This window comes from Caretta caretta, chromosome 1 (genome assembly GCF_965140235.1).
Source record: "Caretta caretta isolate rCarCar2 chromosome 1, rCarCar1.hap1, whole genome shotgun sequence".
NCBI lineage: Eukaryota > Metazoa > Chordata > Testudines > Cheloniidae > Caretta > Caretta caretta.
Genome location: NC_134206.1, coordinates 216,304,205 through 216,331,210, shown reverse-complemented (window position 1 = coordinate 216,331,210; position 27,006 = coordinate 216,304,205). Strand labels below are relative to the sequence as shown.

At 43.3% G+C, this 27,006-nt stretch overlaps 1 protein-coding gene across 2 annotated transcripts; it reads left to right on the top strand.

Moving 5' to 3' along the window:
* The first annotated feature begins 3,623 nt into the window (after positions 1–3,623).
* LOC125623202 (C-type lectin domain family 12 member B) lies at positions 3,624–25,567 on the top strand. 2 transcript variants are annotated; one of them, XM_048822230.2, is made up of 8 exons: positions 3,624–3,840; positions 10,543–10,641; positions 11,289–11,432; positions 13,105–13,259; positions 13,828–13,943; positions 14,327–14,440; positions 14,604–14,652; positions 25,162–25,567. In XM_048822230.2, the coding sequence occupies exons 1-7, from the start codon at positions 3,750–3,752 to the stop codon at positions 14,611–14,613; spliced, it is 729 nt and encodes a 242-aa protein (XP_048678187.1). In that variant the 5' UTR covers positions 3,624–3,749; the 3' UTR covers positions 14,614–14,652; positions 25,162–25,567. The 2 variants fall into 2 exon arrangements, with proteins under 2 accessions (XP_048678187.1, XP_048678194.1); XM_048822237.2 differs by lacking the exon at positions 14,604–14,652.
* The last annotated feature ends 1,439 nt before the right edge of the window (positions 25,568–27,006 follow it).

Sequence of the window (27,006 nt, the reverse complement as noted above, 5' to 3'; positions counted from 1 at the left end):
GAATAGCAAATATGACTGGCAACCAGCTTGGCTTAACAGAGCAATCTTCAGTGAGATTAAACACAAAAAAGAAACTTACAAGAAGTGGAAACTTGGACAGATGACTAGGGAGGAGTATAAAAATATTGCTCGAGCATGCAGGGGTGTAATCACAAAGGCCAAAGAACAACTGGAGTTGCAGCTAGCAAGGGATGTAAAAGGTAATAAGAAGGGTTTCTACAGGTATGTTAGCAACAAGAAGGTCAGGGAAAGTGTGGGACCCTTACTGAATGTGGGAGGCAACATAGTGACAGATGATGTGGAAAAAGCTGAAGTACTCGATGCTTTTTTTGCCTCGGTCTTCCCAGAAAAAGGTCAGCTCCCAGACTGCTGTCCTGGGCAGCAAAGTATAGGGAGGAGGTGAGCAGCCCGAAGTGGTGAAAGAACAGGTTAAGGACTATTTAGAAAAGTTAGACATGCACAAGTACATGGGGCCAGATCTAATGCATCCGAGGGAATTGGCTGATGTGATGACAGAGCCATTGGCCATTAACTCTGAAAACTTGTGGTGATCGGGGGAGGTCCTGGATGACTGGAAAAAGGCAAATATAGTGCCCATTTGTAAAAAAAGGAAGAACAAGAATCCGGGGAACTACAGATCAGTCAACCTCACCTCAGTCCCTGGAAAAATCATGGAGCCAGTCCTCAAGGAATCCATTTTGAAGCATGTGGAGGAGAGGAAGGTGATCAGGAACAGTCAGCATGGATTCACCAAGGGCAAGTCATGCCGGATGAACCTCATTGCCTTCTATGATGAGATAACTGGCTCTGTGGATATGGGGAAAGTGATGGACATGATATACCTTGACTTTAGCAAAGCTTTTGATACAATCTCCCACAGTATTCTTGCCAGCAAGTTAAAAAAATATGGATTGGATGAATGGATTATAAAGTGGATAGAAAATTAGCTAGATTGTCAGGCTCAACCGGTAGTGTACAATGGTTCAATGTCTAGTTGACAGCCAGTATCAAGTTGGACCTTAGGAAAAATTTTTTCACTAGAATGGTGGTGAAACACTGGAATGCGTTTCCTAGGGAGGTGGTGGAATCTCCTTCCTTAGATATGTTTAAGGTCAGGCTTGACAAAGCCCTGGCTGGGATGATTTAGCTGGGGATTGGTTCTGCTTTGAGCAGGGGGTTGGACTAGATGACCTCCAGAGGTCCCTTCCAACCCTAATATTCTATGATTCTAAGCAAAGAGCCCCATGGACATCAGGGTCCGGTTTTATTCAACATGTTCATTAATGATCTGGATGATGGGATGGATTCCACCCTCAACAAGTTCGCAGATGACAGTGAGCTGTGGGGAGAGGTAGATACACTGAAGGGTAGGGATAGAATCCAGGGTGACCTAGACAAATTGGAGGATTGGACCAAAAGAAATCTGATGAGGTTCAACAAGGATAAGTGCAGAATCCTGCACTTAGGATTGAAGAATCCCATGCACTGTTACAGGCTGGGGACCCACTGGCTAAGCGGCAGTTCTGCAGAAATGAACCTGGGGATTACAGTGAACAAGAAGCAGGATATAAGTCAACAGTGTGCCCTTGTTGCCAAGAAGGCTAACAGCATATTGGGCTGTATTAATAGGAGCATTGCCAGCAGATTGAGGGAAGTAATTATTCCCCTCTATTTCATAGAATCATAGAATATCAGGGTTGGAAGGGACCCCAGAAGGTCATCTAGTCCAACCCCCTGCTCGAAGCAGGACCAATTCCCAGTTAAATCATCCCAGCCAGGGCTTTGTCAAGCCTGACCTTAAAAACTTCTAAGGAAGGAGATTCTACCACCTCCCTAGGTAACGCATTCCAGTGTTTCACCACCCTCTTAGTGAAAAAGTTTTTCCTAATATCCAATCTAAACCTCCCCCACTGCAACTTGAGACCATTACTCCTCGTTCTGTCATCTGCTACCATTGAGAACAGTCTAGAGCCATCCTCTTTGGAACCCCCTTTCAGGTAGTTGAAAGCAGCTATCAAATCCCCCCTCATTCTTCTCCTCTGCAGGCTAAACAATCCCAGCTCCCTCAGCCTCTCCTCATAACTCATGTGTTCCAGACCCCTAATCATTTTTGTTGCCCTTCGCTGGACTCTCTCCAATTTATCCACATCCTTCTTGAAGTGTGGGGCCCAAAACTGGACACAGTACTCCAGATGAGGCCTCACCAATGTCGAATAGAGGGGAACGATCACGTCCCTCGATCTGCTCGCTATGCCCCTACTTATACATCCCAAAATGCCATTGGCCTTCTTGGCAACAAGGGCACACTGCTGACTCATATCTAGCTTCTCGTCCACTGTCACCCCTAGGTCCTTTTCTGCAGAACTGCTGCCTAGCCATTCGGTCCCTAGTCTGTAGCTGTGCATTGGGTTCTTCCGTCCTAAGTGCAGGACCCTGCACTTATCCTTTTTCTATTTGGCACTGGTGAGGCCACATCTGGAGTATAGAATCCAGATTTGGGCCCCCCACTTCAGAAGGGATGTGGAGAAATTGGAGAGTCCAGCGAAGGACAATGAAAATGATTAGGGGGCTGGGGCACAGGACTTATGAGGAAAGGCTGAGGGAACTGGGCTTATTTAGTCTTTAGAAGAGAAGAGTGAGGGGGGATTTCATATCAGCCTTCAATTACCTGAAGGGGGGTTCCAAAGAGGATGGAGCTAGGCTGTTCTCAGTGGTGGCAGATGACAGAACAAGGGGTAATGGTCTCAAGTTGCAGTGGGGGAGGTGTAGGTTGGATATTAGGAAAAACTCTTTCACTAGGAGGGTGGTGAAGCACTGGAATGGGTTACCTAGGGAGGTGTTGGAATCTCCATCCTTAGAGGTTTTTAAGGCCCACCTTGAAAAGGTCTGGCTGGGATGATTCCGTTGGTGTTGGTCCTGCTTTGAGCAGGGGGTTGGACTAGATGACCTCCTGAGGTCTCTTCCAACCCTAATCTTCTGTGATTCTATGATTCTATGTCGGAGAAAAAAGCAGCGGTTCCCAGGCATTGGCCCCGATCCCTGCAGCACTCCTTGCTCTTTCTGACTTGAGGCGGTAGAAACTAGGTGTCAGATGCTCAGATGATGCAAATTGGACATCAGTGATCAATACACTGATTTATAGCAGCCAAGGATCTGGGCTCAAGTACCTGAACTTAGAGCTTCTGCATGCCACACAGAGCTCTAACTCCTGGGCATTGGACCCAGTGTCTGGAGTACTCTCAGAACCCTGTGGCAAGAGACAAAGACTGAGAATTGGTCCCAAACCCACTGCTGGGCAGTGCAGAGTGCTAACCTCTACCACATGTAGCTGGTAACAAAAGAACATGACTATGATGCTGTGAAAAGCTTGTATTCATTCCTGCATGTAAGTCTTGAATTTGCAGTTCTCCAGAAACAAGTTACCTCTTTAGAAACCAAAACCACAGAATTTACACAGGACTGTGTTTTCTTCAGCCATTGCAAAGAGAAATAAGTGGAGGGCAGATAGGCGAGAAGGGAAGAGGAAGAAAGAGAGAGGGACAATTTCTTGGTCAAAGGGGAACATTTTTCTTTGTGACATCCTCTTATAGGAAGTTCTGGACTGCTCTGTTGCCTCATTTGTATCTACCAATGCACTGAAAAGGAGCCCTCTCTAAAACAGCAGATCTTTTCCCTCACTCAACAGCTGCAGAACCTGAAACGTGCTATAATTTTTTTAGTTGAAATATAAGCTTCCGTCTTCACCAGCTATGACAGAAGAAATAACATATGCAGATCTGGAATTTAATAAATCTTATGCACTGGAAAATATCCCAAAGCCTGACGCTCCTGTGGAAAAAGGTACCATCTCTATGGGGCTTTTTAGTTGTGCTTAAAGTAGCTGGGCTGGGAAGTGCTCTAACCTAATCTTAGGCAGAATGGACCAAATTCACTCCTTTAACTCCCTCCTTCTCAGTAGAGTCACACCAGTGGTGAATTTCTCCTGTTTTATTGTGATTAGTGCAGAGGCATGCACAGTGCTGTTCAAACCATGGAGGGAGATGTCCCTCCCCATACCATTTTACTATATAGGGACCCACTCCTGCAAACATCAATTGCTGAAAGTAGTACTTACTACCGTGAGTAGTCCTATTGACTTTAATAGGACTACCCATGGGAGTGAGCAGTGTGAAAGGTAGTAAGTGTTTGAGGATCAGGCTCTAGAGTAGAGTCTGACAGTCTTGAGGACATATTGTGCCATCAGTTCATAATGAATTCAGTGGGGGTTTCTATAGAATCATCCATGGGATGATGTGGCCCTAGGTTAAGATTTTACAGTTGCCAAATTCTGTTCCATGGGGAAACGAGAATCTTTGTTCTCTTTCATGTAGGACCGACTCCAGGTTGCTTCTTTCTCATGGGAGGTGGTAACATTTGGTGACAAATGATAACTTGCTTTCAGGGTATGGAGCATTTGTGGCATCTCCATGTGAGAGGGTAAACACAGCCAGAGAAGGGGAAAACACTTGAAATTGTCATAGGTCATTTTAAAAAAAATACACCAAGAGCACATTAGTAAGTGTAAGAAAAACATTCCTCAAAAAACAAACCTGATTCCTGGAACCTTTTCCTGAAACAATGAATGAGAGATTATTTAAGTAAAACACTCACAAACCTGGTCTTTTGTTTTCTCTGGCTCCCTGACCAGTTCAGACCTCACAGCCCCATCCTGTCCTCTGCAGCAGGATTTGCATTCAGCTAAGGAAACCGCAGTCCCCAAGTGAATCAAACTGAAAACCACTTTCCCTTTTTTTGCTTAAATTTCTGAGAGCACCAGTTGTGATGCCTTTAGGCTCCAATTTGGGGCTGTACCTCGTTTGGGAAGGTGTTAGGTTATTTTGTCTTTACGTACAGGCTAGTCCTCTGGTATAAATTAGAGCATTCTGAAGGCTGCTCCAACTTGTGACTGCTGCTAGTGACCATAAATGGTTATTACAGCAGTTGGGGATCTCCAGAGTTCAGGGAAGCCCTAACTGTGCCTTCTTTTTCAGAGCCACCACTTTACACCAGCCATAGGGAGGGGAGTTGACAGCAGAGCTACTGCACTGATATGATCCTCCTGGGCCAGCTTTGTCACTGTGTCCCAAGGGTGCTGTGCATAGGGGTCACAGCTAGGGTGACCAGATGCCCCGATTTTATCAGGATTGTCCCGATTATTAGGGGTTTTGTCTTAGATAGGACTTTATTACACCCCCCCCGTCCACCCCCATTTCCCCTCTCCTCTTCCCAATTTTTCACACTTCCTATCTGGTCACCTTAGTCACAGCACAGGGAAGGATCTGGGGCATCTAAGAATTGTTAAGTGCCCAGAACCTAGGCTGGAAAGAGAAAGAGAAAGAAAAAGAAATCCTGTTTCTGATACTGACCAATGTCAAAAGCTTTAAAGGAAGATTTAATAGTCTGGCTCCGGGAAGATGTTGTAAGCAGGCACATAGATCTTTCAGTGCTCTCTGGACACACGCTGGCTGCAGCCAGCTTCTTTGCAGCAACTTTTGAGGATGGCTTTGCAACTCTTTGGGTTTGTTCCCTCATTCCCAACCCAGCCTCCTCTGAGATTTAAAGTGAACTTCCTTCTCTTCAGCGTGCCCAGGAAAAGCAGTCCAACACCTAACATAACCACTTCCAGAAACTTGACTGTCTTTCAGGCAGTCATTGAATTCAGTGGAGTTAATCCTGATTTGCACCAGTGCAGTGGGAGGAGAAGCGGAGCCATAGGTATCTTTAATATAAGCAATGTTTATTTTGCCTTGGATAGAGAGTAAAAAGAAAAATGGCAAAAGTAAACAAAAGGTGCCATATCCTCAGCTGTGCCAAAGCTCCATTCAGTGCAGCTAAGGGGGAAGCAGATAAAAGGGAGTTTACACCACCTTTGCTAATCATGAGGCCAGCTGGGGCTGTATGATGGGGCTTAACCCCCATCATCTGCAAGGTAAGGGAAAGTACCCCCAATTACTCAGCTCCACACCTGAGGGTGATTAACTAGTTGCCTACTAGCCAGAGTAGGTGAAGCTAGGCCTTATAAGTAGATTGATGGAGCTCACTTAGGGGAAGAGAGTGGTGAGGAGGCAGGTCTCTCTGGCAGAGAGAAGTGATGGGATAAGATTTAACAGACAGGGTACAATGGCAGAAGAACAATACAGAGGCAGGTTAGGCACCTGCAAGAAAAGCCCTGTGCAAAGGCAAACAAGGGAACTACAGAGAAGTTGAGAGAAGCAGAAGGACTATTAGTTTAAGGATCTGTTTGACATTGTTTGTGCTACTCTGGAAGAAGCTGAACTCTTATGTGACCTGGCTAGAGGGCTGAGCTACAGAAGACCCAGACAGGGGGTAGGGAGAATACATTGGCTGGGACTGGCCATTGTAGCCAAATAAGTAGTCACCAGAGGTGGTATGAGAGTCATAGAGCTCTGCAATGCTGCATCTAGGCATCAGGTGTGCCCTAGAGACGAAGACACACACTTACAGGCTGACCCCTCCCTCAGCATAATTTAGAGCAGCCTCAGGCCTGGCTGCAACAGTGTCCACGGGGCTCCTTCACAAGTGATGGTCACTGGAGTGCAGGGGCATTCTCACCATGTCGCCTTCCTAGCCATGTCCTAGACACCCGCTTTATGTTATGGCCAGCTGGTATGAAGTTGGCTACTCCAGCTAGGAATTTCCCTATCATGGTGGATTCCCATGTAGATGGCTAAGTAGACTTTCTTCCTGTTTTGCATTGCCGGAGCAACATAAAGCAGGCAAACCACGGTGGCAGGGACCTGGTTCAATAAGGAGACTAGAAATACAGCTAGACTAAAAACACACTTGCAGTTAATTTCACGGGATATTGGCTAAGTAAGATGAAAACTGTTATGTTTCAGAAAGTCCTTTTGTTTCTTTCCACTACAGCATGATGCCTTAAGGACCAGCCTCTCTCTGAGAGCATGTGGGTCATGGGCCTGTCTACATTACAAAAACAACCATGTAGGGAGGCCCATTTACAAGACTGGTTAAAACAGCATTCTATTTTGAAGAGAAAATGGGAACTAACCTGGATTTAACAGGGTCTTCTGTCTGTGCTCCAGCCTTGGACTTATGCAAAATGTTAATATGAACTGGGTACACAGTTACTGTCCCATACACACTCCAAATTGGAACTGGATTGTAATTAATTGGGAAGTTAACTCATTTGTAGCTAGAACTGGTCAAAACTTGGTGTCGCTATTCTGACTTCAGTAGATCATTCCAATTTACCCCAGCTGAGGATCTGGTTCAAGTGCATATTATCCAATCAAAGAGTTCATAAAATTGAGTTGTAACATCTTGGTTGTCTCCAAAAGGGTTTGAAACCTCCCTACTCCTACTCAAGATTCCCCTGTTTATGATCCCAGGGTTGCATTAGCTGTTTTCGCCACAGAATCACACTGGTAGGTTGTGTTCAGCTGATCATCCGCCACCACTCCCAAACTTTTTTCAGAGTCACTGCTTCCCAGGTCAGAGTCCCTCATCATCAAAGTATGGTCTGCATTCTTTGTTCCCAGATGATACATTTAGCCATATTAAAACACATATTGTTTGCTTGGTGCCCAGTTTACTAAGCTATCGAGATCATTCTGAATCAGTGACCCGCCCTTTTCATTATTTACCACTCCCCAAATTTTTGTATCGTCTGCAAACTTCATCAATGATGATTTTATGTTTTCCTCCAGGTCATTGATAAAAATGCTATATAGTTACATTTTGAGACCTATTTGTTACCTAGTTGTTAATCCATTTAATGTGTGTCATGTTAATGTTATATCATTCTAGTTTTTTTAACAAAATGTCATGCGGCACCGTGTCAAATGCCTTACAGAAGGCAAAGTACATTATATCAATCCTATTATTTTTATCAACCGAACTTGCAATCTCATAAAAAAAATCAAGTTTGTTTGACCAGATCTATTTTCCATAAATGCATGCTGATTTGCATTAATTATATTAATGTCCTTTAGTTCATTATTTATCGAGTTCCATATCAGATACTCCATTATCTTGTCAAGAATTGATGGTAGGCTGATAGGTTTATAATTATCTGGGTCATCCTGTTTACTTTTTTTAAAAGTTGGCATAGCATTAGCTTTCTTCCACTTTTCTGGAACTTCCTCATTACTCCGAGACTTATTGAAAATTAACATTAATGGTCCAGCAAGCTCCTCAGCCAGCTTTTTTAAAACTCTTGAATACAAATTATCTGGACCTGCTGATTTTAAAATGTTCTAACTTTAGTAGCTTGTTTAACAATCTTCAGAGATACAAGTGGAATAGAAAGAGTGCTATCACCACCATATGATGAGACTGCATCATCTGTTTTCTTCCCCAAACACAGAACACAAATATTTATTGAACACTTCTGCCTTTTCTGCATTATTATTGATAATTCTACCATTTCCATCTTGCAATGGACCCATACCATTGTCAGGATTCATTTTGTTCCTAATATATTTAAAAAATTCCTTCTCACTGTCCTTAACTCTGCTGCCACAGATTTCTACTTCCGTCCCATGGCTTCATAGAATCATAGAAGATTAGGGTTGGAAGAGACCTCAGGAGGTCATCTAGTCCAATCCCCTGCTCAAAGCAGGACCAACTCCAAATAAATCATCCCAGCCAGGGTTTTGTCAAGCCGGGCCTTAAAAACCTCTAAGGATGGAGATTCCATCACCTCTCTCGGTAACCCATTCCAGTGCTTCACCACCCTCCTTGTGAAATAGTGTTTCCTGATATCCAACCTAGACCTCCCACACTGCTACATGAGACCATTGCTCATTGTTCTGTCATCTGCCACCACTGAGAACAGCCTAGCTCCATCCCCTTTGGAACCCCCCTTTAGGTAGTTGAAGTCTGCTATCAAATTCCCCCTCATTCTTCTCTTCTGCAGACTACCTAAGCCCAGTTCCCTCGGCCTCTCCTCGTAAGTCATGCGCTCCAGCCCCCTCATAATTTTCTTTGCCCTCCGCTGGACTCTCTCCAATTTGTCCACATCCTTTCTGTAGTGGGGGGCCCAAAACTGGATGTAATACTTCAGATGTGGCCTCACCAGTGCTGAATAGAGGGTGATAATCACTTCCCTCGATCTGCTGGCAATGCTCCTACTAATGCAGCCCAATATGCCGTTAGCCTTCTTGGCAACAAGGGCACACTGCTGACTCATATCCAGCCTCTCGTCCACTGTAATCTCCAGGTCCTTTTCTGCAGAACTGCTGCTTAGCTAGTCGGTCTCCAGCCTCTAGTAGATTCTTTCATCCTAAGTGCAGGACTCTGCACTTGTCCTTGTTGAACCTCATCAGTTTTCTTTTGGCCCAATCCTCCAATTTAGCTAGGTCTCTCTGGACCCTATTCCTACCCTCCAGTGTATCTATTTCTCCCCCCAGCTTAGTGTCATCCGTGAACTTGCTGAGGGTGGAATCCATCCCATCATCCAGATCATTAATGAAGATGTTGAACAAAACCAGGCCCAGGACTGACCTGTGAGGCTCTCCACTTGATACAGCTGCCAACTAGACATCGAGCCGTTGATCACTACCTGTCGATCCCGATGATCTACCCAGATTTCTATCCACCTTACAATCCATTATCAATTTCCTGCAATTCCTAACTTCTGATTGTGACATACTCAGTGTAGAATCCAGACTAATGAGTAGCTGTTTCACTCCTGCCCTCTAACCTGGGTTGCCCTTTACAATGCTTTGCTGCTGTACCCTATGGTAAATTCCCTGAGCTGAGTCTTCCCACACAGAGCTGATTGCAGACTCTGTGATTCTACACCTGGGTGTGTCCCCTACCTCTGTGTGTGTGTGCAGCAGGACAGGGTGAGGCAGCCCAGGCTGGTAGAATGAGTGGGCTCAGTGGGACCCCAACACAACAGGTGGCATCTCGGAAGGGGGGTCCAACCCGTCACAATCTGAAAAGGCATACTTTGTATAAACCTTATTACAATAGTGTGTAGGGTGTGAACACAGGGATACATTATTTCACAATGATTTATATTCATTACTATCAACTTCCCCTTTATTCCATTTTGTGTGTGTGTGTATATATTATATTTCTTTAATTGTTCAGGGTAAGCTTTTGCTGCCTCTTCATTGACAGATGCAGCTTCACCAGTAGTCTGCACGTTTTTGAGGTTGAAGCAGTTCCTAAAACTGTTAAGCCAACCTTGACTGGCTTTGAATTCCTTCTCATCAAAAGGCTGTCCCTCTTTGGCGGGAGTTTTGAATAGCACGTAGAGGCTAAGAGCCTTTTCTCACAGCGTGTTGCCTTCGATATAATATTTTACAGCTGCCTTCAATTGTCTTATAATCCAGACTGGTTTTTTAACCAGCACAGCCTTCTTTGTGGGATTGTGACTTTTTGTGCATCTAGAGAAGTGTTAAATGATTCCCAATTTTCATTTCATTTCACACACACACTTAGTGCTTTAAGAGGGTCAATATATATATAAATAATATTACTGGTCTGGACTTTATTCTGCTGTTCCTCCAGGGCTCCCCTCCTCATCCTCCACATGGCGTCTGGCTGCCTTGACTTTCCTCATACTGTGCTTGGCATTGCTGCTAGGGATGTTAGCCCTTGGGATTGTGTGTAAGTATCAATATTTTATTTATTCATTCATTTGGTGCTTGTAAAAGATGCCAGATTGATATCCATCCTTTCTAGTCTGAAGTTGATGATTTACCTGTTTCAAAGGTACAGCGGGGGCAGTGATAATGCAAGTTTCCCAGACACACTCTCACCAATTAATGTACTTTAACCTTGGCCCTGCTCCAGAGTAGTATTAATGCTACCAGTGACAATCTGTGTAGCCCATTCACTCCTTGGCCTCTCTGCTTAAATTGCCAAAGAGGAGCCTTCTTGTGCCAGTTATGGTGGTGGTTTTTGTGCTGTGGAAACCTGTCCCATTAGGAACTGGAGTGACATCCACTAACTCATTTCATACTGTACACTTCTCAGGAGGCATGCCTTTTGGTTAATACTGACCTGCATTGGATAGACATTGGTGACAAAAAGGTGAAAGGCTCTGTACCCCATTAACAAACCAGCTCATTTTATATTGTTTTTAGTAGAAAAAAAATACACTAAATCTGTGATGTCACTTCTAATCATTACGACATGAAATGAGGCACAACATTTAAACCAGATGGATGGAATCACTAAAATTAAGAGGAGAGAGACAGGAATAATTTTGATTTGTAAATGGTCAAAATGGAAAATGCTTTTGTGAATTTCAGTTTTTCAGGTTTCCAATGACTTCCAGAAACAAATTGGGAGCCTCAGGAGGAACCAGGAAACTCTGCAAACAAATTTTTCAAAAAGAATGCAAGATATGAAAGATCATTTGTGTCTTAAAGGAGAGGAAAATAATGAGAATAATGGTAATTAGGATTGTTATGCAAATGGACTCCTATCCTTTATTCCAGAATAGATAAGGTTGGGCAAAGGTTATACAATTCCCCCATCTGCTTCTCATAACATCCCTATTAAATTAACTCTGCCCTTGCATTGAAAGGGACCACAACTAAGTGTATGCAGTTAGTGGAGAGCTGAGATAAGGGAATTCCTCCCTCATGATCCATTCGATCCTCTTCTTGTGTGTTGAAATTGCTAAGAAAGCAAATAATTAATGCTAGTTATTGTGGTGCTTTTGTGATGTGATGTGACCTACCTCCTAGTAACTGGATTTTTGCTAACCAACTGATTTCACATGGGCCACAGTACAGCATCAGATGGTAACTGTCACCCGAGATGTTGCTTAGTGGTCTGCAGAACAGTGTGGAGGACTAAGGTTCAATTTTCATTCAGTACCTCTGGGACTGGGACAGGATAATGAATTGCAAAAGAAGCAGTATGTTCAGTCAGTGGGGAAGCAAGAGTACTTTGTGTGACTCAGCATTGAGCTAGGCAATGTTTTTTTAGTGAATAGTAAATGTCCAAAGTGGTGAGCAAAATTATTTCTGAATTTGGATAGAATTCCGCCAAATAAAAAATAAGGAAAAAATTCAACTAACTCAAAATGCTTCATTTTGACATTTTTGAAATGAACCATTTCAACATTTAGTTTCTAAATAAACTTTCATTTTGAAATTGTTTCATTTGACCCACATGAATTTGTTTCAGCGAGAAAGAGTTCTGTACTGATTTGAAACTTACTGAACTTTTTTTTTTAAGATTTTTTTCTCCTTCAGATGCTCCTCCTCCCAGCCACCCACTTATTTACTTAGCTCTATTCAGCAATGCCCTCTTTAGTCAATTAAGGAGCAATATTGATGTCCCTTATAGTGAATTTGCTATGGAACCTCCAGGGTGGAATTGGGCAGTTGGATATCAAACCAGTAAAAAAATAAGCAGGAGTGAAAATATCATCAGGGTGTTTGATTGTGGTGCCTAGAACCCTGGAGAAGTGGGGTAAGTTTCCTTTTGGATGAGAAATCTATGACAAAAAGTCTGCGTATTCCCTCAGTGCAATTGCTTGGTTTATACTATATACACCCTGGAACAGAGGTGGTCACAAACAGCATGCAGCAATCCCCGCTTTCAGGAATCTGAGCCAACACACTAATACCTGGTTTCCAGGAGATAGCCCTGCCCCAAGAATGGACTCTAATTACAGAGATTAAGGAAAATGGCAAACTCTCTGGCTGCTTGTAACAGCTCTGTCAAAAGAATCTCCCTCACAAAACTAACATAGTATTTCTTCAAAGACTACACGCTGCTCATATGCTGACGAACAGAACTTGTAAGATTATGTGTAGCAGCATGACTTGGTGACTCCTGATAATAACGTTCTCTACTCCTGGGTTTTAAATTTCTCAGCAATGAAAAATCCACCACTCCTCAATGGAGATCAAGTCATACTGTAACAGAACTGAGACTCAGCAACTCATTTCACACAGACTAGCGAGATTCTCCAGTTTGGTCCCCGGAGGATTAGTGTCACATCCATTACAACTCTGCAACTTCTATACCCACTCAAACCCATGGCTTCAGCTCCTGTATTCTCCACTGAACTGCTTAGGATGAGAAATAGAAACAATTTCTCTTTCGTAGGACCCAGTTGTACACTGTGTCCTGCAAGCTGGCAATGGATGGGAGGTGACACCTGCTTCTACATATCAATGCAGAAGAGGTCATGGGAAGAGAGCCAGAGGTTCTGCTCCTTACAGAATTCCACCCTTCTCATGCTAAAACACAGACATAAGCTGGTATGGTCCCTCTCCCAGTCTGTTTTATTTTAACTTTAATTAATTTCTCAGAAGCCTCTCCAAGATAAATTGCATTTTGGTTACTACAGCTCTGTGCTCAGGAACCACAAAGTGTGGAACAGTGCAGAGTACAGTAAATCTGTTGGTCACATTTGGAACTTATTGCCGGGGATATTAGTAGAATAGACACAAGTCTCTCAGATCCTGCTGTAGTTACAAACAATGGGTTTTCTCAGGGGGTACTGCCTTCTGGCTGCTTTCAGGAGGAGGGTGGATCAGTGCTTTGTGGATAACATTTGTCCTGGTCTTCTGGGTTCCTTGAGGGATTCAAGGGAAGGATTTCCACACTTCCACAGAGTTGGATTCACCATGGTCCTAAAATTTGTGTCTTCATTTACACTGGAATAAAGTGGCCATCAAATGCCAGCATTCTGATCTGGTAGATATTATACCCATTTTATCCTGGTGTAAATAACAAGACAATGTGCAGGACAATAGGGCACCAGACCCCATATCTCCTATAAGGACTTGGCTTCTTTTGGGAAATAATGTGGTGATTTCCTCACAGAACCATGTACTTCCAAGAGAGAATACACAATATTACTGGATTGGTTTACATAAATCTGGAGAGAACAGCTGGTATTGGACGGATGGCTCAGCTGTTTTGACACAGAAAGTAGATTGGTAAGTTATAAATATTTCGGACCAAATTGAGGCCTGTCCTGGGTGCTTGTGCAGAGGAGACAGATGGTGCCCACTTACTTTCCTGCGCTGTCTGTCTGTGTTGTGACCAGAAGCACAGGGGCAATAGTAGCTTCTGTAGGGCTGCTAATCCCTGTCCTGTGTGGGTGAGGAGGGAGTGGGCAAGGAGCAGTGGAGCGTTGACACTGACCTCACAATGCACTGGCTGGCAGAGATGAGCTCTCATGTAGAGGAAAGTAATCTGAACCAGTTGTAGGGCACATGCACATTACTTACCCCAGGGAAACTGGCAAATACAGAGTGCCCCGAATACATGCACTGAATGCCAATGTCAAGACATAATGAAATGATGCTTTATTTTCTAGGATTGACTTGTATTCATCCTCTAATTGTGGATACCTATACAGAGAAAAAATTTACAGTTACTACTGCACAGAGAAGTACTTCTGTATCTGTGAGAAAGCAGCTGTCAAACTAAGGTACAGCAACATCAAACGGAAATTGGATCCATCAGTATGCGATAACATACTAGTGATTCTGTTTTCTTGTGCATATTTTTGTTTTTCAGACTTCTCACAACTGGGATTCTAATGGGCATTTTATTAGCCACTAACCAGAACTTTCTGCTTCTTTTCTCCACAGGGTTCAATGATGAAAATCAAGAAACATTAACTGGAAAGATTCTTAGAAAGTAACTAGTAAAAATAAGCTACGATCAGCACCAAAGTATTACACCCGATAACTATTGATAACACCCAAAATCTAGGAATCTAGTTCTGAAATGTGCAACAGGTGCCAAATTGAAACTAGGAACTTCTGGCATATCAATGAACCAGAAAAATTAGAGATAAAGACCTTTTCTGTCACATCTTGTGATTAGAAGCTGTCAAGGTTCTTTCCCCACTCTGAACTCTAGAGTACAGATGTGGGGACCTGCATGAAAGACCCTCTAAGGTTACTCTTAATAGCTTAGGTTAAAAGCTTCCCCAAGGTACAAACTTTGCCTTGTCCTTGAACCCTATGCTGCCACCACCAAGTGTGTTAAACAAAGAACAGGGAAAGAGCCCACTTGGAGACATCTTCCCACAAAATATCCCCCCCCCCAAGCCCTACACTCTGTTTCCTGGAGAAGGCTTGATAAAAATCCTCACCAATTTGTACAGGTGAACACAGACCCAAACCCTTGGATCTTAAGAACAATGAAAAAGCAATCAGCTTCTTAAAAGAAGAATTTTAATTAAAGAAAAAGTAAAAGAATCACCTCTGTAAAATCAGGATGGTAAATACCTTACAGGTTAATCAGATTAAAATCTTAGAGAATCCCTCTAGGCAAAACCTTAAGTTACAAAAAGACACAAAAACAGGAATATACATTCCATTCAGCACAGCTATTTTACCAGCGATTAAACAAAAGGAAATCTAACACATTTCTTGCTAGAGTACTTACTAACTTAAGAGTTTCTGAGGCTGCATTCCTGATCTATTCCCGGAAAAATCATCACACAGACAGACAAACCCTTTGTTCCCCCTGCTCCAGATTTGAAAGTATCTTGTCCTCTCATTGGTCATTTGGGTCAGATGCCAGCAAGGTTATTTTTGCTTCTTAACCCTTTACAGGTGAAAGGGTTTTGCCTCTGGCCAGGAGGGATTTTATAGCCCTGTATACAGAAAGGTGGTTACCCTTCCCTTTATATTTATGACAGAAGCGCATGGTGTGATGCTTCAGAACATTAGATTCTCGAGGGCCGGGATGCACAAAAGGAGTTAGGTGCTGTGACACCGAGCCATACCTAACTTTGAGGTGCCCAGAAAACCACTGCAACTCCCGAAGTCTGAGAGAGGCTCCTAGACTCTTATTCAAAATATATCAAGAGACAGGAACCTTGTAATGGGGCTTACAAAAGCCAGCACCCTAGGCAGGGAACCGCCTAAGCTGTTCAATGGGAGATGCTGAGGAGAAGTGTGTGCAAACCCTTCCCTTCTCACAGGGACAGGCATCTATGTCCAGGCTGCAGGGAGGTGCCTAGCCCTGCTGCTCAATCTTAGCTGAAAACCTTAATTATATCCCTCTTCCCCTTACTTCTCTCTTTTCTAGGGTGAACAACCCGAATCTTTAGTCTCTCCTGGTATGGAAGCCGTTCCGTACCCTTCACCATCTTTGTGCCCTTTGTGACATTCTGGGGTACAATTCAGACTAGTGGATGGCTGTGTCACCTCTGCAGTGTAACCTGGGGTGCCCTTTACAATACCTTGCTGCTGTAGTCTCCAGCCTACACAGCTCATAAACAGCCACCAGCATGTAAGTCACTGTGTGTGCTGCAGCCAGCCAGCCACCCCTTGGCTCTCACCAGCTTTGGGTATTCTGCAGTGACCCTGTGATGGGGTCAAGACTCACCGCCCCTGGCGCCTCCCCCTGGTTGCTCCGGGAATTAGCTCTGTCCAGTCCTGGAGCACCCTCTGCGTGTGGTGTCTTGCCCGTTGTGGGTTCTGCTGCCCTGGGTCCCGCATTGCTCCCCACTTGGCAGCGTTCGCTTCAGGACACTGCCCTCCGGCAGTGCCCACTACTCCAGACTTACCCCCTTCCAGGGAGATTAACAGCAGTTTTTGGGACTCACACCTGCCTCAGTGGACAACCACAACCCAAAGTCAAGCCCCTTATCTCAGGGGCAAGTTGCAGTCTGTACTGGCCACTGTCTTCGGTTGCCAGGTGCAGTGTAAGGGAGGGATGGGGCAACCCAGGCCTGCCCACTACTCTGAGTCCTGAGCCAGGGACCCTCTAGTGGCAGCCTCTTTCTACCCTCCTTTGTTCCCCTCTTGTCCTCCTATTCTTCCCTGGGCCAGTTCCCCTTTGGCCCTGTGCACCTTCTCGGCCCTTTGTAGCAGGGTCTGCAGCCTGGCAGGTAATGGGGATGGAGCGCTCTCCTGCTCCCCCGAGCCTGCCCAGCCTTGCTCTGTCCAAGGTGCTCACTCCCTAGCTCAGGAGCCAGTCCTCCTCCCCTGCTAGTCAGGGAGAGACTGATCCCACCCCTGCTAGGCACCTTTATATAGGACCTAGCTTGGCCCTGATTGGCTGCCTCATAATCTGCCCTGATTGTCTGTCCACAGGCCCTTGCTGATTGGTCGCTGGTCTGTGCAGCCTCTACGGCCTGTTCCAGCCCTTCTCCGGAGGGGCTGGGGCAGCCGCCCCACCGCAGACCCCAACACCTGCCCCCCCGGTCTCAAATTTCCCCCAGAAATATATGTACTGTATTTCCCAGCCCCCTCCTGGACAGTAAAAATATATTAAGTCTTATATATATATTAAGTCTTATATATTAAAATATATTAAGTCTTATATATTAAACTTGGGATGCCACTTGTTCAGGGAAAGCCCCTGGCAGGCCGGGCCGGTTTGTTTACCTGCCGCGTCTGCAGGTTCGGCCAATCGCAGCTCCCAGTGGCCGTGGTTCATTCCTGCAGGCCAATCGTACCGGCCGCCACTTCCCGCAGCCCCCATTGGCCTGAAGTGGCAAACCGCGGCCAGTGGGAGCCGCGATCGGCTGAACCTGCAGATGCAGCAGGTAAACAAAACGGCTCAGCCCGCCAGGGGCTTTCCCTGAACAAGCGGCACCCCAAGTTTCGGAAACACTGCTTTAAGGGAATAATATGCCATCTTATTATCTTAAATAGTTATCCAAGCACTTCAAGCTAATCACACTGGATTAGAAAAAACTGTCAAACAAGTTTATTAACTACAAAGAGATTGATTTTTTTGAAGCAGAAGTAATGAGGCTTAAAAGTCAGAAATGGTTATCAGAAAAATAAACATAAAATGTTTACTAGTGACTAACTTAACAAACTATATTAGATTCAATCAAAATCTCTCAACACATCCTTCCAGCAATGTTACTGACCAAACTCTTCAGGTCAAGACCCCCTCCTCAGAAAGGCTGCTTCCTTTGTCTCTTCCGGGGCTGAGAATGCGATGGGCAGGGAGAGAGTGAGCAGTCCCTTGCGGTGTGTCATAAATATAAAGGGAAGGGTAAACCCCTTTAAAATCCCTCCTGGCCAGAGGAAAAATCCTCTCACCTGTAAAGGGTTAAGAAGCTAAAGGTAACCTGACCAAAATGACCAATGAGGAGACAAGATACTTTCAAAAGCTGGGAGGAGGGAGAAAAACAAAGGGTCTGTGTCTGTCTGTATGATGCTTTGGCCGGGAACAGAACAGGAATGGAGTCTTAGAACTTTTAGTAAGTAATCTAGCTAGGTATGTGTTAGATTATGATTTCTTTAAATGGCTGAGAAAATAGCTGTGCTGTATAGAATGAATATTCCTGTCTGTGTGTCTTTTTTGTAACTTAAGGTTTTGCCTAGAGGGATTCTCTATGTTTTGAATCTAATTACCCTGTAAGGTATCTACCATCCTGATTTTACAGAGGTGATTCCTTTTTACTTCTATTAAAAGTCTTCTTGTAAGAAAACTGAATGCTTTTTCATTGTTCTAAGATCCAAGGGTTTGGGCCTGTGGTCACCTATGCAAATTGGTGAGGATTTTTACCAAACCTTCTCCAGGAAGTGGGGTGCAAGGGTTGGGAGGATTTTGGGGGGAAAGACGTGTCCAAACTACATTTTTTCAGGAACCCAGATAAAGTTTGGTGGTGGCAGTGGAAGTCCAGGGGCAAAAGGGTAAAATTAATTTGTATCTTGGGGAAGTTTTAACCTAAGCTGGTAAAAGTAAGCATAGGGGGTTTTCATGCAGGTCCCCACATCTGTACCCTAGAGTTCAGAGTGGGAAAGGAACCTTGACAGGGTGTTTGTTCCTCCTTTTTATACTTTCAGTCCCCTTCTTGAAAAACATTTCCGGCTGAGACTCAGGAGACAAAGGAAGGATATTTCCTGCTGCTTTTTCACCTGTTCGAACTTCCTTTGTCTCCCCTTCCAGTTTGATTGCTCTCTTTCCTGCTTAAATGCAAATTAAGGCTAGCACACAATCCTTCCTTTGTTCAGGACAGACCTAACTTCTGCCTGGGCAAGGCTGCATGGTTTTGAACATGTGTTAATAACAGCCTACAGGGGGAATCTTATAATCTTCCTATACCATGGTACCACACATATTTTACCAGGACAACACTGACCAGCAGATTATGGGTTTTCAGGTAATACCTTACAGGGCGTACTTGTACAAAGTTTATTACAATAGTGTGTACAGTGTGAATACAGTGGTGTATTCTGTCAAACCCTTCTCTAAACCTTTTTCTGTTCCACTTAGGGCTGTCAAGTCATTTAAAAATGTAATTTCAATTAATTGCATGATTAAAAATTTAATCATGATTAATTGCACAATTAAACAATAATAGAAAACCATTAAAATATTTTGGATGTTTTCTACATTTTCAAACATATTGATATCAATTACAACACAGAATACCAAGTGTACAGTGTTCACTTTATATTTATTTTTATTACAAATATTTGCACTGTAAAAGCAAAATAGTATTTTTCAATTCACCTAATACAAGTACTGTAGTGCAATCTCTTTATCATGAAAGTTGAACTACAAATGTAGAAATATGTACAAAAAATTGCATTAAAAATAAAACAATGTAATATTTAAAAGCCTACAAGTCCACTCAGTCCTATTTCTTGTTCAGCCAATCACTCAGACAAACAAGTTTGGTTACATTTGCATGAGATAATGCTGCCTGCTTCTTGTTTACAACATCACCTGAAAATGAGAACAGACATTCGCATGGCACGGTCATAACTGATTTTGCAAGATATTTACATGCCAGATGCGCTAAAGATTCATAAGTCCCTTCAAGGCTTCAACCACCATTCCAGGGAACATGCATTCATGCTGATGATGGGTTCTGCTCGATAACGATCCAAAGCAGAGCCGACTGATGCACGTTCATTTTCATGATCTCAGTCAGATGCCACCAGCAGAAGTTTGATTTTCTTTTTTGGTGGTTCAGGTTCTGTAGTTTCCACATTGGAGTGTTGCTCTTTTAAGTCTTCTGAAAGCATGCTCCACACCTCGTCCCTCTCAGATTTTGGAAGGCACTTCAGATTCTTAAATCCTGGCTCAAGTGCTGTAGCTATCTTTAGAAATCTAACATCGGTTCCTTCTTTGCATTTTGTCAAATCTGCAATGAAAGTGTTCTTAAAATGAACATGTGCTGGGTCATCATCCGAGACTGCTATAATATGAAATATACGGCAGAATGCGGGTAAAAAACAGAGCAGGAGACATATAATTTTCCCCCAAGGAGTTCAGTCACAAATTTAATTAACGCATTATTTTTTTAATGAGTGTCATCAGCATGTCCTCTGGAATGGTGGCCGAAGCATGAAGGGGCATACAAATATTGAGCATATCTGGCATGTTAATACCTTGCAATGCTGGCTATAAAAATGCCATGTGAATGCCTGTTCTCACTTTCAGGTGACATTGTAAATAAAAAGCAGGCAGCATTATAGCCCATAAATGGAAACAAACTTGTTTGTCTGAGCGATTGGCTGAACAAGAAGTAGGACTGAGTGGATTTGTAGGTGCTAAAGTTTTACATTGTTTTGTTTTTGAGTGCAGTTATACAACAAAAAAAAATCTACTTTTGTAAATTGCACTTTCTTGAAAGTGATCACTTTCACTACTTATATGAGGTGAATTGAAAAATACTATTTCTTCTGTTTATCATATTTACAGTGCAAATATTTGTAATAAAAAATAATGATATAAAGTGAGCACAGTACACTTTGTATTCTGTGTTGTAACTGAAATGAATATATTTGAAAATGTAGAAAAACATCCAAAATAGTTAATAAATTTCAATTGGTATTCTATTGTTTAAACGTGCGATTAAAACTGCTATTAATCACAATTAATTTTTTAAATCAAGCTTAATTTTTTTGAGTTAATTGCATGAGTTAACGGTGATTAATCAACAGCCCTAGTTCCACAACATTCTTTTTTAAATGGGGAAACCAGAACTGGACACAGAAATCTATGGACTATGGATATATATCAATTTATATAGTGGCATCATGATATTTTCTGTCTGATTTTCAATCCCTTTCCTAATAGCTCCTAACATTCTGTTAGCCATTTTTATCACTGCTGAACATTAATATGGAGTTTTGAGAGAACTATCCAGAATGATTCCCAAATCTCCTTCTTGGATGGCAACAGCTCATTCAGACCCCAGTCACAAACTTTTTTGAGATCCCTTTGTAACTCTTCCCAGTCTGCTTTGGACTTAACTCTCTTGAGTAATCTTCTTTTGTCTGCAAATGTTGACACCTCACTGTTTACTCCTTTTTCCAGATCACTCATGAATACTTTGAACAGCATTGGTCACAGTTCAGATCCCTGGGGGACCCCACTATTTACCTCTCTCCATTCTGAAAAGTGACCATTCATTCCTACCCTTTGTCTCCTGTCTTTTAACCAGTTACTGATTCATGAGAGGACCTTGCCAGGATCTCCTCTGGAGCCCTTTTTAAGGACTGGCATTACAGTAGCTACCTTCCAGCCATCTGGTACAGAGACTTCTTTCAGCGACAGTAGTTCTGCAATTTCATATTTTGCATGAACTCACCTGAGGTACCCAATCTGGCATGCACTCCCTGAACACGGTTACCAAATCAGTTCTTGGGGCTGGATGCAATGCATCGAGGTTGCTGAGGGAGTTGGCTGATGTGATTGCAGACCCATTGGCCATTATCTTTGAAAACTTGTGGCAATCAGGGGAGGTCCCAGATGACTGGAAAAAGGCAACTAGAGGGTCCATCTTCAAACAAGGGAAGAAGGAGAACCCGGGGAACTACAGACCGGCCTTACCTTAGTTCCCAGAAAAATCATGGAACAGGTCCTCAAGGAATCCATTTTGAAGCACTTGGAGAAGAGGAAGGTGATCAGGAACAGTCAACATGGATTTGCCAAGGGCAAGTCATGCCTGACCAACCTGATTGCCTTCGATGATGAGATAACTGGCTCTGTGGATATGGGGAAAGTGGTGGACGTGATCTACCTTGACTTTAGCAAAGCTTTTGATACTGTCTCCCACAGTATTCTAGCCAGCAAGTTAAAGAAGTATGGATTGGATGAATGGACTATAAGGTGGATAGAAAGCTGGCTAGATCATCGGGCTCAGCACGTACTGATCAATCGGTTGATGTCTAGTTGGCAGCTGGTATCAAGCGGATTGCCCCAGGGGTCAGTCCTGGGGCCGATTTTGTTCAACATCTTCATTAATGATCTGGATGATGGGATGGATTCCACCCTCAGCAAGTTCACGGATGACACTAAGCTGCGGGGAGAGGTAGATATGCTGGAGGGTAGGGGTAGGGTCCAGAGTGACCTAGTCAAATTGGAGTATTGGGCCAAAAGAAATCTGATGAGGTTCAACAAGGATAAATGCAGAATCCTGCACTTAAGATGGAATAACCCCATGCATTGCTATAGGCTGGGGACCGACTGGCTAAGCAGTAGTTCTGCAGAAAAGGACCTGCGGATTACAGTGGATGAGAAGCTGGATATGAGTCAGCAGTGTGCCCTTGTTGCCAAGAAGGCTAACGGCATATTGGGCTGCATTAGTAGGAGCATTGCCAGCAGATCAAGGGAAGTGATTATCACCCTCTATTCAGCACTGGTGAGGCCACATCTGAAGTATTACATCTGATTTTGGGCCTCCCACTACAGAAAGTATGTGGACAAATTGGAGAGAGTCCAGTGGAGGGCAATGAAAATGATTAGGGGGCTGGGGCACTTGACTTACGAGGAGAGGCTGAGGGAAATGGGCTTCTTTAGTCTGCAAAAGAGGAGAGTGAGGGGGGATTTCATATCAGCCTTCGATTACCTGAAGGGGGGTTCCAAAGAGGATGGAGCTAGGCTGTTCTCAGTGGTGGCAGATGACAGAACAAGGAGCAATTGTCTCAAGTTGCAGTGGTGGAGGTGTAGGTTGGATATTAGGAGAAACTCTTTCACTAGGAGGGTGGTGAAGCACTGGAATGTGTTACCTAGGGAGGTGTTGAAATCTCTATTGTTAGAGGTTTTTAAGGTCAGGCTTGACAAAGCCCTTGCTGGGATGATTTAGTAGGGGTTGGATCTGCTTTGAGCAGGGGATTGGACTAGATGACCTCCTGAGGTCTCTCCCAACCCTAATCTTATGTGATTCTATGATTCTATTATTCTAATTTAATTATTCTCCCTGCATCCCCCTTCCCCATCGAAAAATATTCAGTCCTTTGCTGAGAAGCTGGAAATGCCTTCAAGCCTCTGTTTCCCTGGCACCAGTGGGGGATGGGAGTGCTGAGGAGATTATTACTGATGCACTCTGGGCAACCCACATTTGATTCCCAGGCTCACTGGTGTAACCCCCTGCTTGCTCAGAGTGGTGCTCTGTCCCCATCTAGTGCTGGGTAGGCCAGCTAGAGATCGATGAGTCTGCTACAGACTTGGCTAAGAGAGAAGTGTCTTTTACTTCATGCACTAGAAGCTCATACATTTAGCTCAGAGGTCCCAGTTTGATCCCCACTGCCGATGCCCCTGTTTGAGTTTGCTTTACATTGGTTTTTAGCTCTGGCTGTACCTAGAAACACTGGTCTGGGGTTCAATGACCTAGATGTTGGTGTCTTCACTGCTATCTGGGTGACACATCCCAGATTCCCTCCGGAGGTTCCATCACTATGCAGGGGGCTGGCAGGGCTGTGAGCACTTTACAATCAGGTCTATTGTCCTAGGGTTCAGGGCTTGGCCCTGCCAGGCTCTTCAACAGTTTGGAGAATCATGTTTCCCTGAGAGTGACTCGAACAGTTCCTGTGGAGATGGCCCTGTCTAGAAATGGCCATGTGTGTAACTCAAACATGCCACGATGTACTGAAACAGTGCTTTGTTTTCTAGGATCTATATCTACCAACTTGCCAAACACTGTGCATATCTGTTTGTTACCGCATATGTCTATGCTGATCAGAATTGCAAAGAGAAAAAAATCTGGATCTGTGAGAAGGCAGCCATCCAGCTGAGGTTAAAGACAATCAATAGTGGGAAGTGTGGTTTATCAGTATGAAATTATTATTTTTCAGCCGTGGGAAGATCCTCTGTTTGCTCTGCATTGTTAATTTTTTGGTTCTTCAAAGTTTTCAAATGGTGATTTAAATAGGTGTGTAGTCAGTGTCCAAATCAGCGTCTTCATTTGCATTGTTTTTAGGACACCTCTGTTAAAAACTACATTACTTAGGGAACACACATAGGGTGCTACCCACAAAGTCTGTTAATCCAGGTCTGAAATGTGCAATGGATACCAAATTGAAACTTGCAAATCCTGACAAATTATAAAGCTGTTGAACTGAGATATGGAAAGAACTATAGGGTCACATCTTGTTCATCCCCTGGAAGCCCAGTATATGATTGTCTCCCATTGTCTATTTGCCAGAGATTTGTCTATTGCAGATTTAACTCAGGTGTTGAGTTTTCAACCATTTTCATTCAGGAGTCTATTCTGCCAAAAATTTCCTGATCACTAACCCTAAACATTTCTATTTCCCTCAGGTTTTTCACACATCTATTAAACCCTCCAACAACCCTAAACACATTCCTCTGACCTTCTGTACATACCTGTAGAAGGTGGCAGTATCCCTACTATTCAGTCATCACTTAGCCAAATTATGAATATGTAGCTCTCTAAGATTCTGGAGGGATTTGAATTATGAAGAACGTTTAAACATTTTGTGAGAAATGAAGATTTAGAAAGTACTCTGATAGGTCATTTTCAGATGATTAGATCTTTAGGTTGCATCTTGTAATACTGTAGGACATAATGAAAGACCCTGTAAATAGAGTGGATAGAAAATCTCTGTAACTCACTGCCTCAGGCTAAAAGAGTTAAATATTGTGGCTGGATTTTAAAACAAGTTGAAAATTTTAGGGTTATCATAATGTTCGCAGTCATGTAATTGGCAAAAAGAATAATAAATGGATTACTGTGATGAACGTTTCTTGGGGTTACTCCTGAAGCCACTCAGAAATGTCAGGCAATGAAGAAAGTTGCCACTGTCTTATATGATGCTGATTCTGGACTGGAACGTGCACAGTCCCCCGGGGCTCAAGAGGCTGCACTGGCTGCCAGGCTCAATTCAAAGTGTTAGTGTTAGTCTGAAAAGATCATTTTTATTTGGATGCTTTGCACCGTACTGATCAACCCTTTCCTTTGTTTTATTCCAGTGCGTGAGGTAGAGCGTAACATGTGAGCTGACAGTCCCCAGATCCATTCAGCTAGGTTTGCAGGATTCTCACTGAAAGGCTCTCCTCTCTGAAATGTACTGCCTCGCAGATCCAGCCGAGGACTCCTCTGCACAGACATTGCACTGGTGTATCTGGGGCAGAGTCGGCCAATGTGGTGTCTCGCTGTTAAACGTTGGGGTGGGTCTTAAATGTAGATTTTAGTTCAGTTGAATTTTGTACTATTTGTATTGTACTCTTTTTAAAATGTTGCATGCTTTATCTCCTGTGTTATTTTTATACTACTGCATGTGGATCAATCAGTTTAAGGGCCTTTTCTGTATAGTACATGTGCTTTGATCTTTGATCAGGTGTCATTTAAAAATTTGAATAAAAGTAGTATCTTTTACTTCCAGGGCACCCTCTGTCTGAAGAATAGAAAACTCTTGTGTGTTCTTGTGAAGAGGGAGACCAGTTGGGGTGCACCATGTAACAGGCCCTAGTTTCAGCTGGAGTTGGGTAGTAGCAAGAGACTTTCACCATGGGAGCTTTGATTCCGGATGTCAGCTCCCCCTCCCTAGATCAGACAGAGTAGAGGTCACCCTGGTATGGTCACCAACCCAGGGCTCTTACTAACTGACATGATCTACTCTTGAATACATTTGTTTCTTGATTAAATGAACTTTAACCCAGGGCCCCAATTCTCTTTTCATTAATGTTTACACAAACAAAACAGCAGGATCATAAAAGGAAGAGGAAAGTAACGTGAACAATGCTGAAGAGAAGTGCAGTCCAGCAGTTGCAAACATTGTCATGAATACATTTACACTTTTTGTTAGTGATGACAATTATAATTCTGAAAAAGCCACTTCCAGTAGATATGGGGATCTCAAGGATTAGGGCATATGCATAACACTCATGCTGTGGCAATTTACACTCCGTGGGTCACATTTTCAAGAGTTTCTTTGCAACACTTGAGTCTGGAAACCTGATTTCAAAAATAAAGTTAGACTCTGCAGAATCTGAATATACCACAAAGGCCACCAAATACATCAAGTGGGCCAGTTCCAGTCCACGGGCCAGTGTTCAATGTACCTGAACGACAGTACACATCTTCCTCAAATAAACAACAACAGGAAAATACATGCCATGTCACATGAGATGTACTCCATTCCATTCATACATCCTCCTGGCGACTCTAAGCAGCAGAAACTTTGTATTAAAAGTGAGTGTGTCCCAGTACAGGGAATCTTCTGATTGCTGCATTGGTACAAATCAGGTTCTTTGTAGCAAGGAGGGGATTGTGGAGGAGAACAACAATGAATACCCATCCTCAATCTGTCTTTTCTGTAACAACATGGCAGAGTCTTAAAAGGGGGTCATTTTTAGACTCTGGTCTCTGATCTTCCATCCTTGTCTTTTTTGGCTTAAAGTGAGGGGGAATGAAGAAATCCACTCATAAAACTTCTGATGGCTTGTCTAGTATGGTCTTCCCAGGAGAACTGCACTGTACCAATTGGGTATGAAGTACCATTTGTATGTCCAATGTTCATTGTTTATCCAGAAGGCATAGTGTGTGCATGTGGCTTTTGACACCATAACATTCATTTCCATTCATTCAGTTCTGATTTTCCAGGTATTTTCAGATTACACTGTCTAGCTTGTGGGTAGATGATGCCTTTCATGTGCCTAAATTTTAATTTCATCTCATGTCATTCCGAACAATAAGGTTCTACTGGAAAACCATTTGGTGGAGATTTTCAAAGCAGTCTAGGGAATTTAAAGACATGCATTTGAATGGAAGACGTGTAACTAAATCCCCCTAGATCAACATGAAAATCTCAGGTG

Coding starts and splice junctions, on each gene's coding strand:
- LOC125623202 (XM_048822230.2), top strand. CDS start 3,750: ATGACAGAAGAAATAACATATGCAGATCTGGAATTTAATAAATCTTAT. Junction 3,841..10,542: donor TGACGCTCCTGTGGAAAAAG/GTACCATCTCTA, acceptor CTGTTCCTCCAG/GGCTCCCCTCCTCATCCTCC. Junction 10,642..11,288: donor GTTAGCCCTTGGGATTGTGT/GTAAGTATCAAT, acceptor TGTGAATTTCAG/TTTTTCAGGTTTCCAATGAC.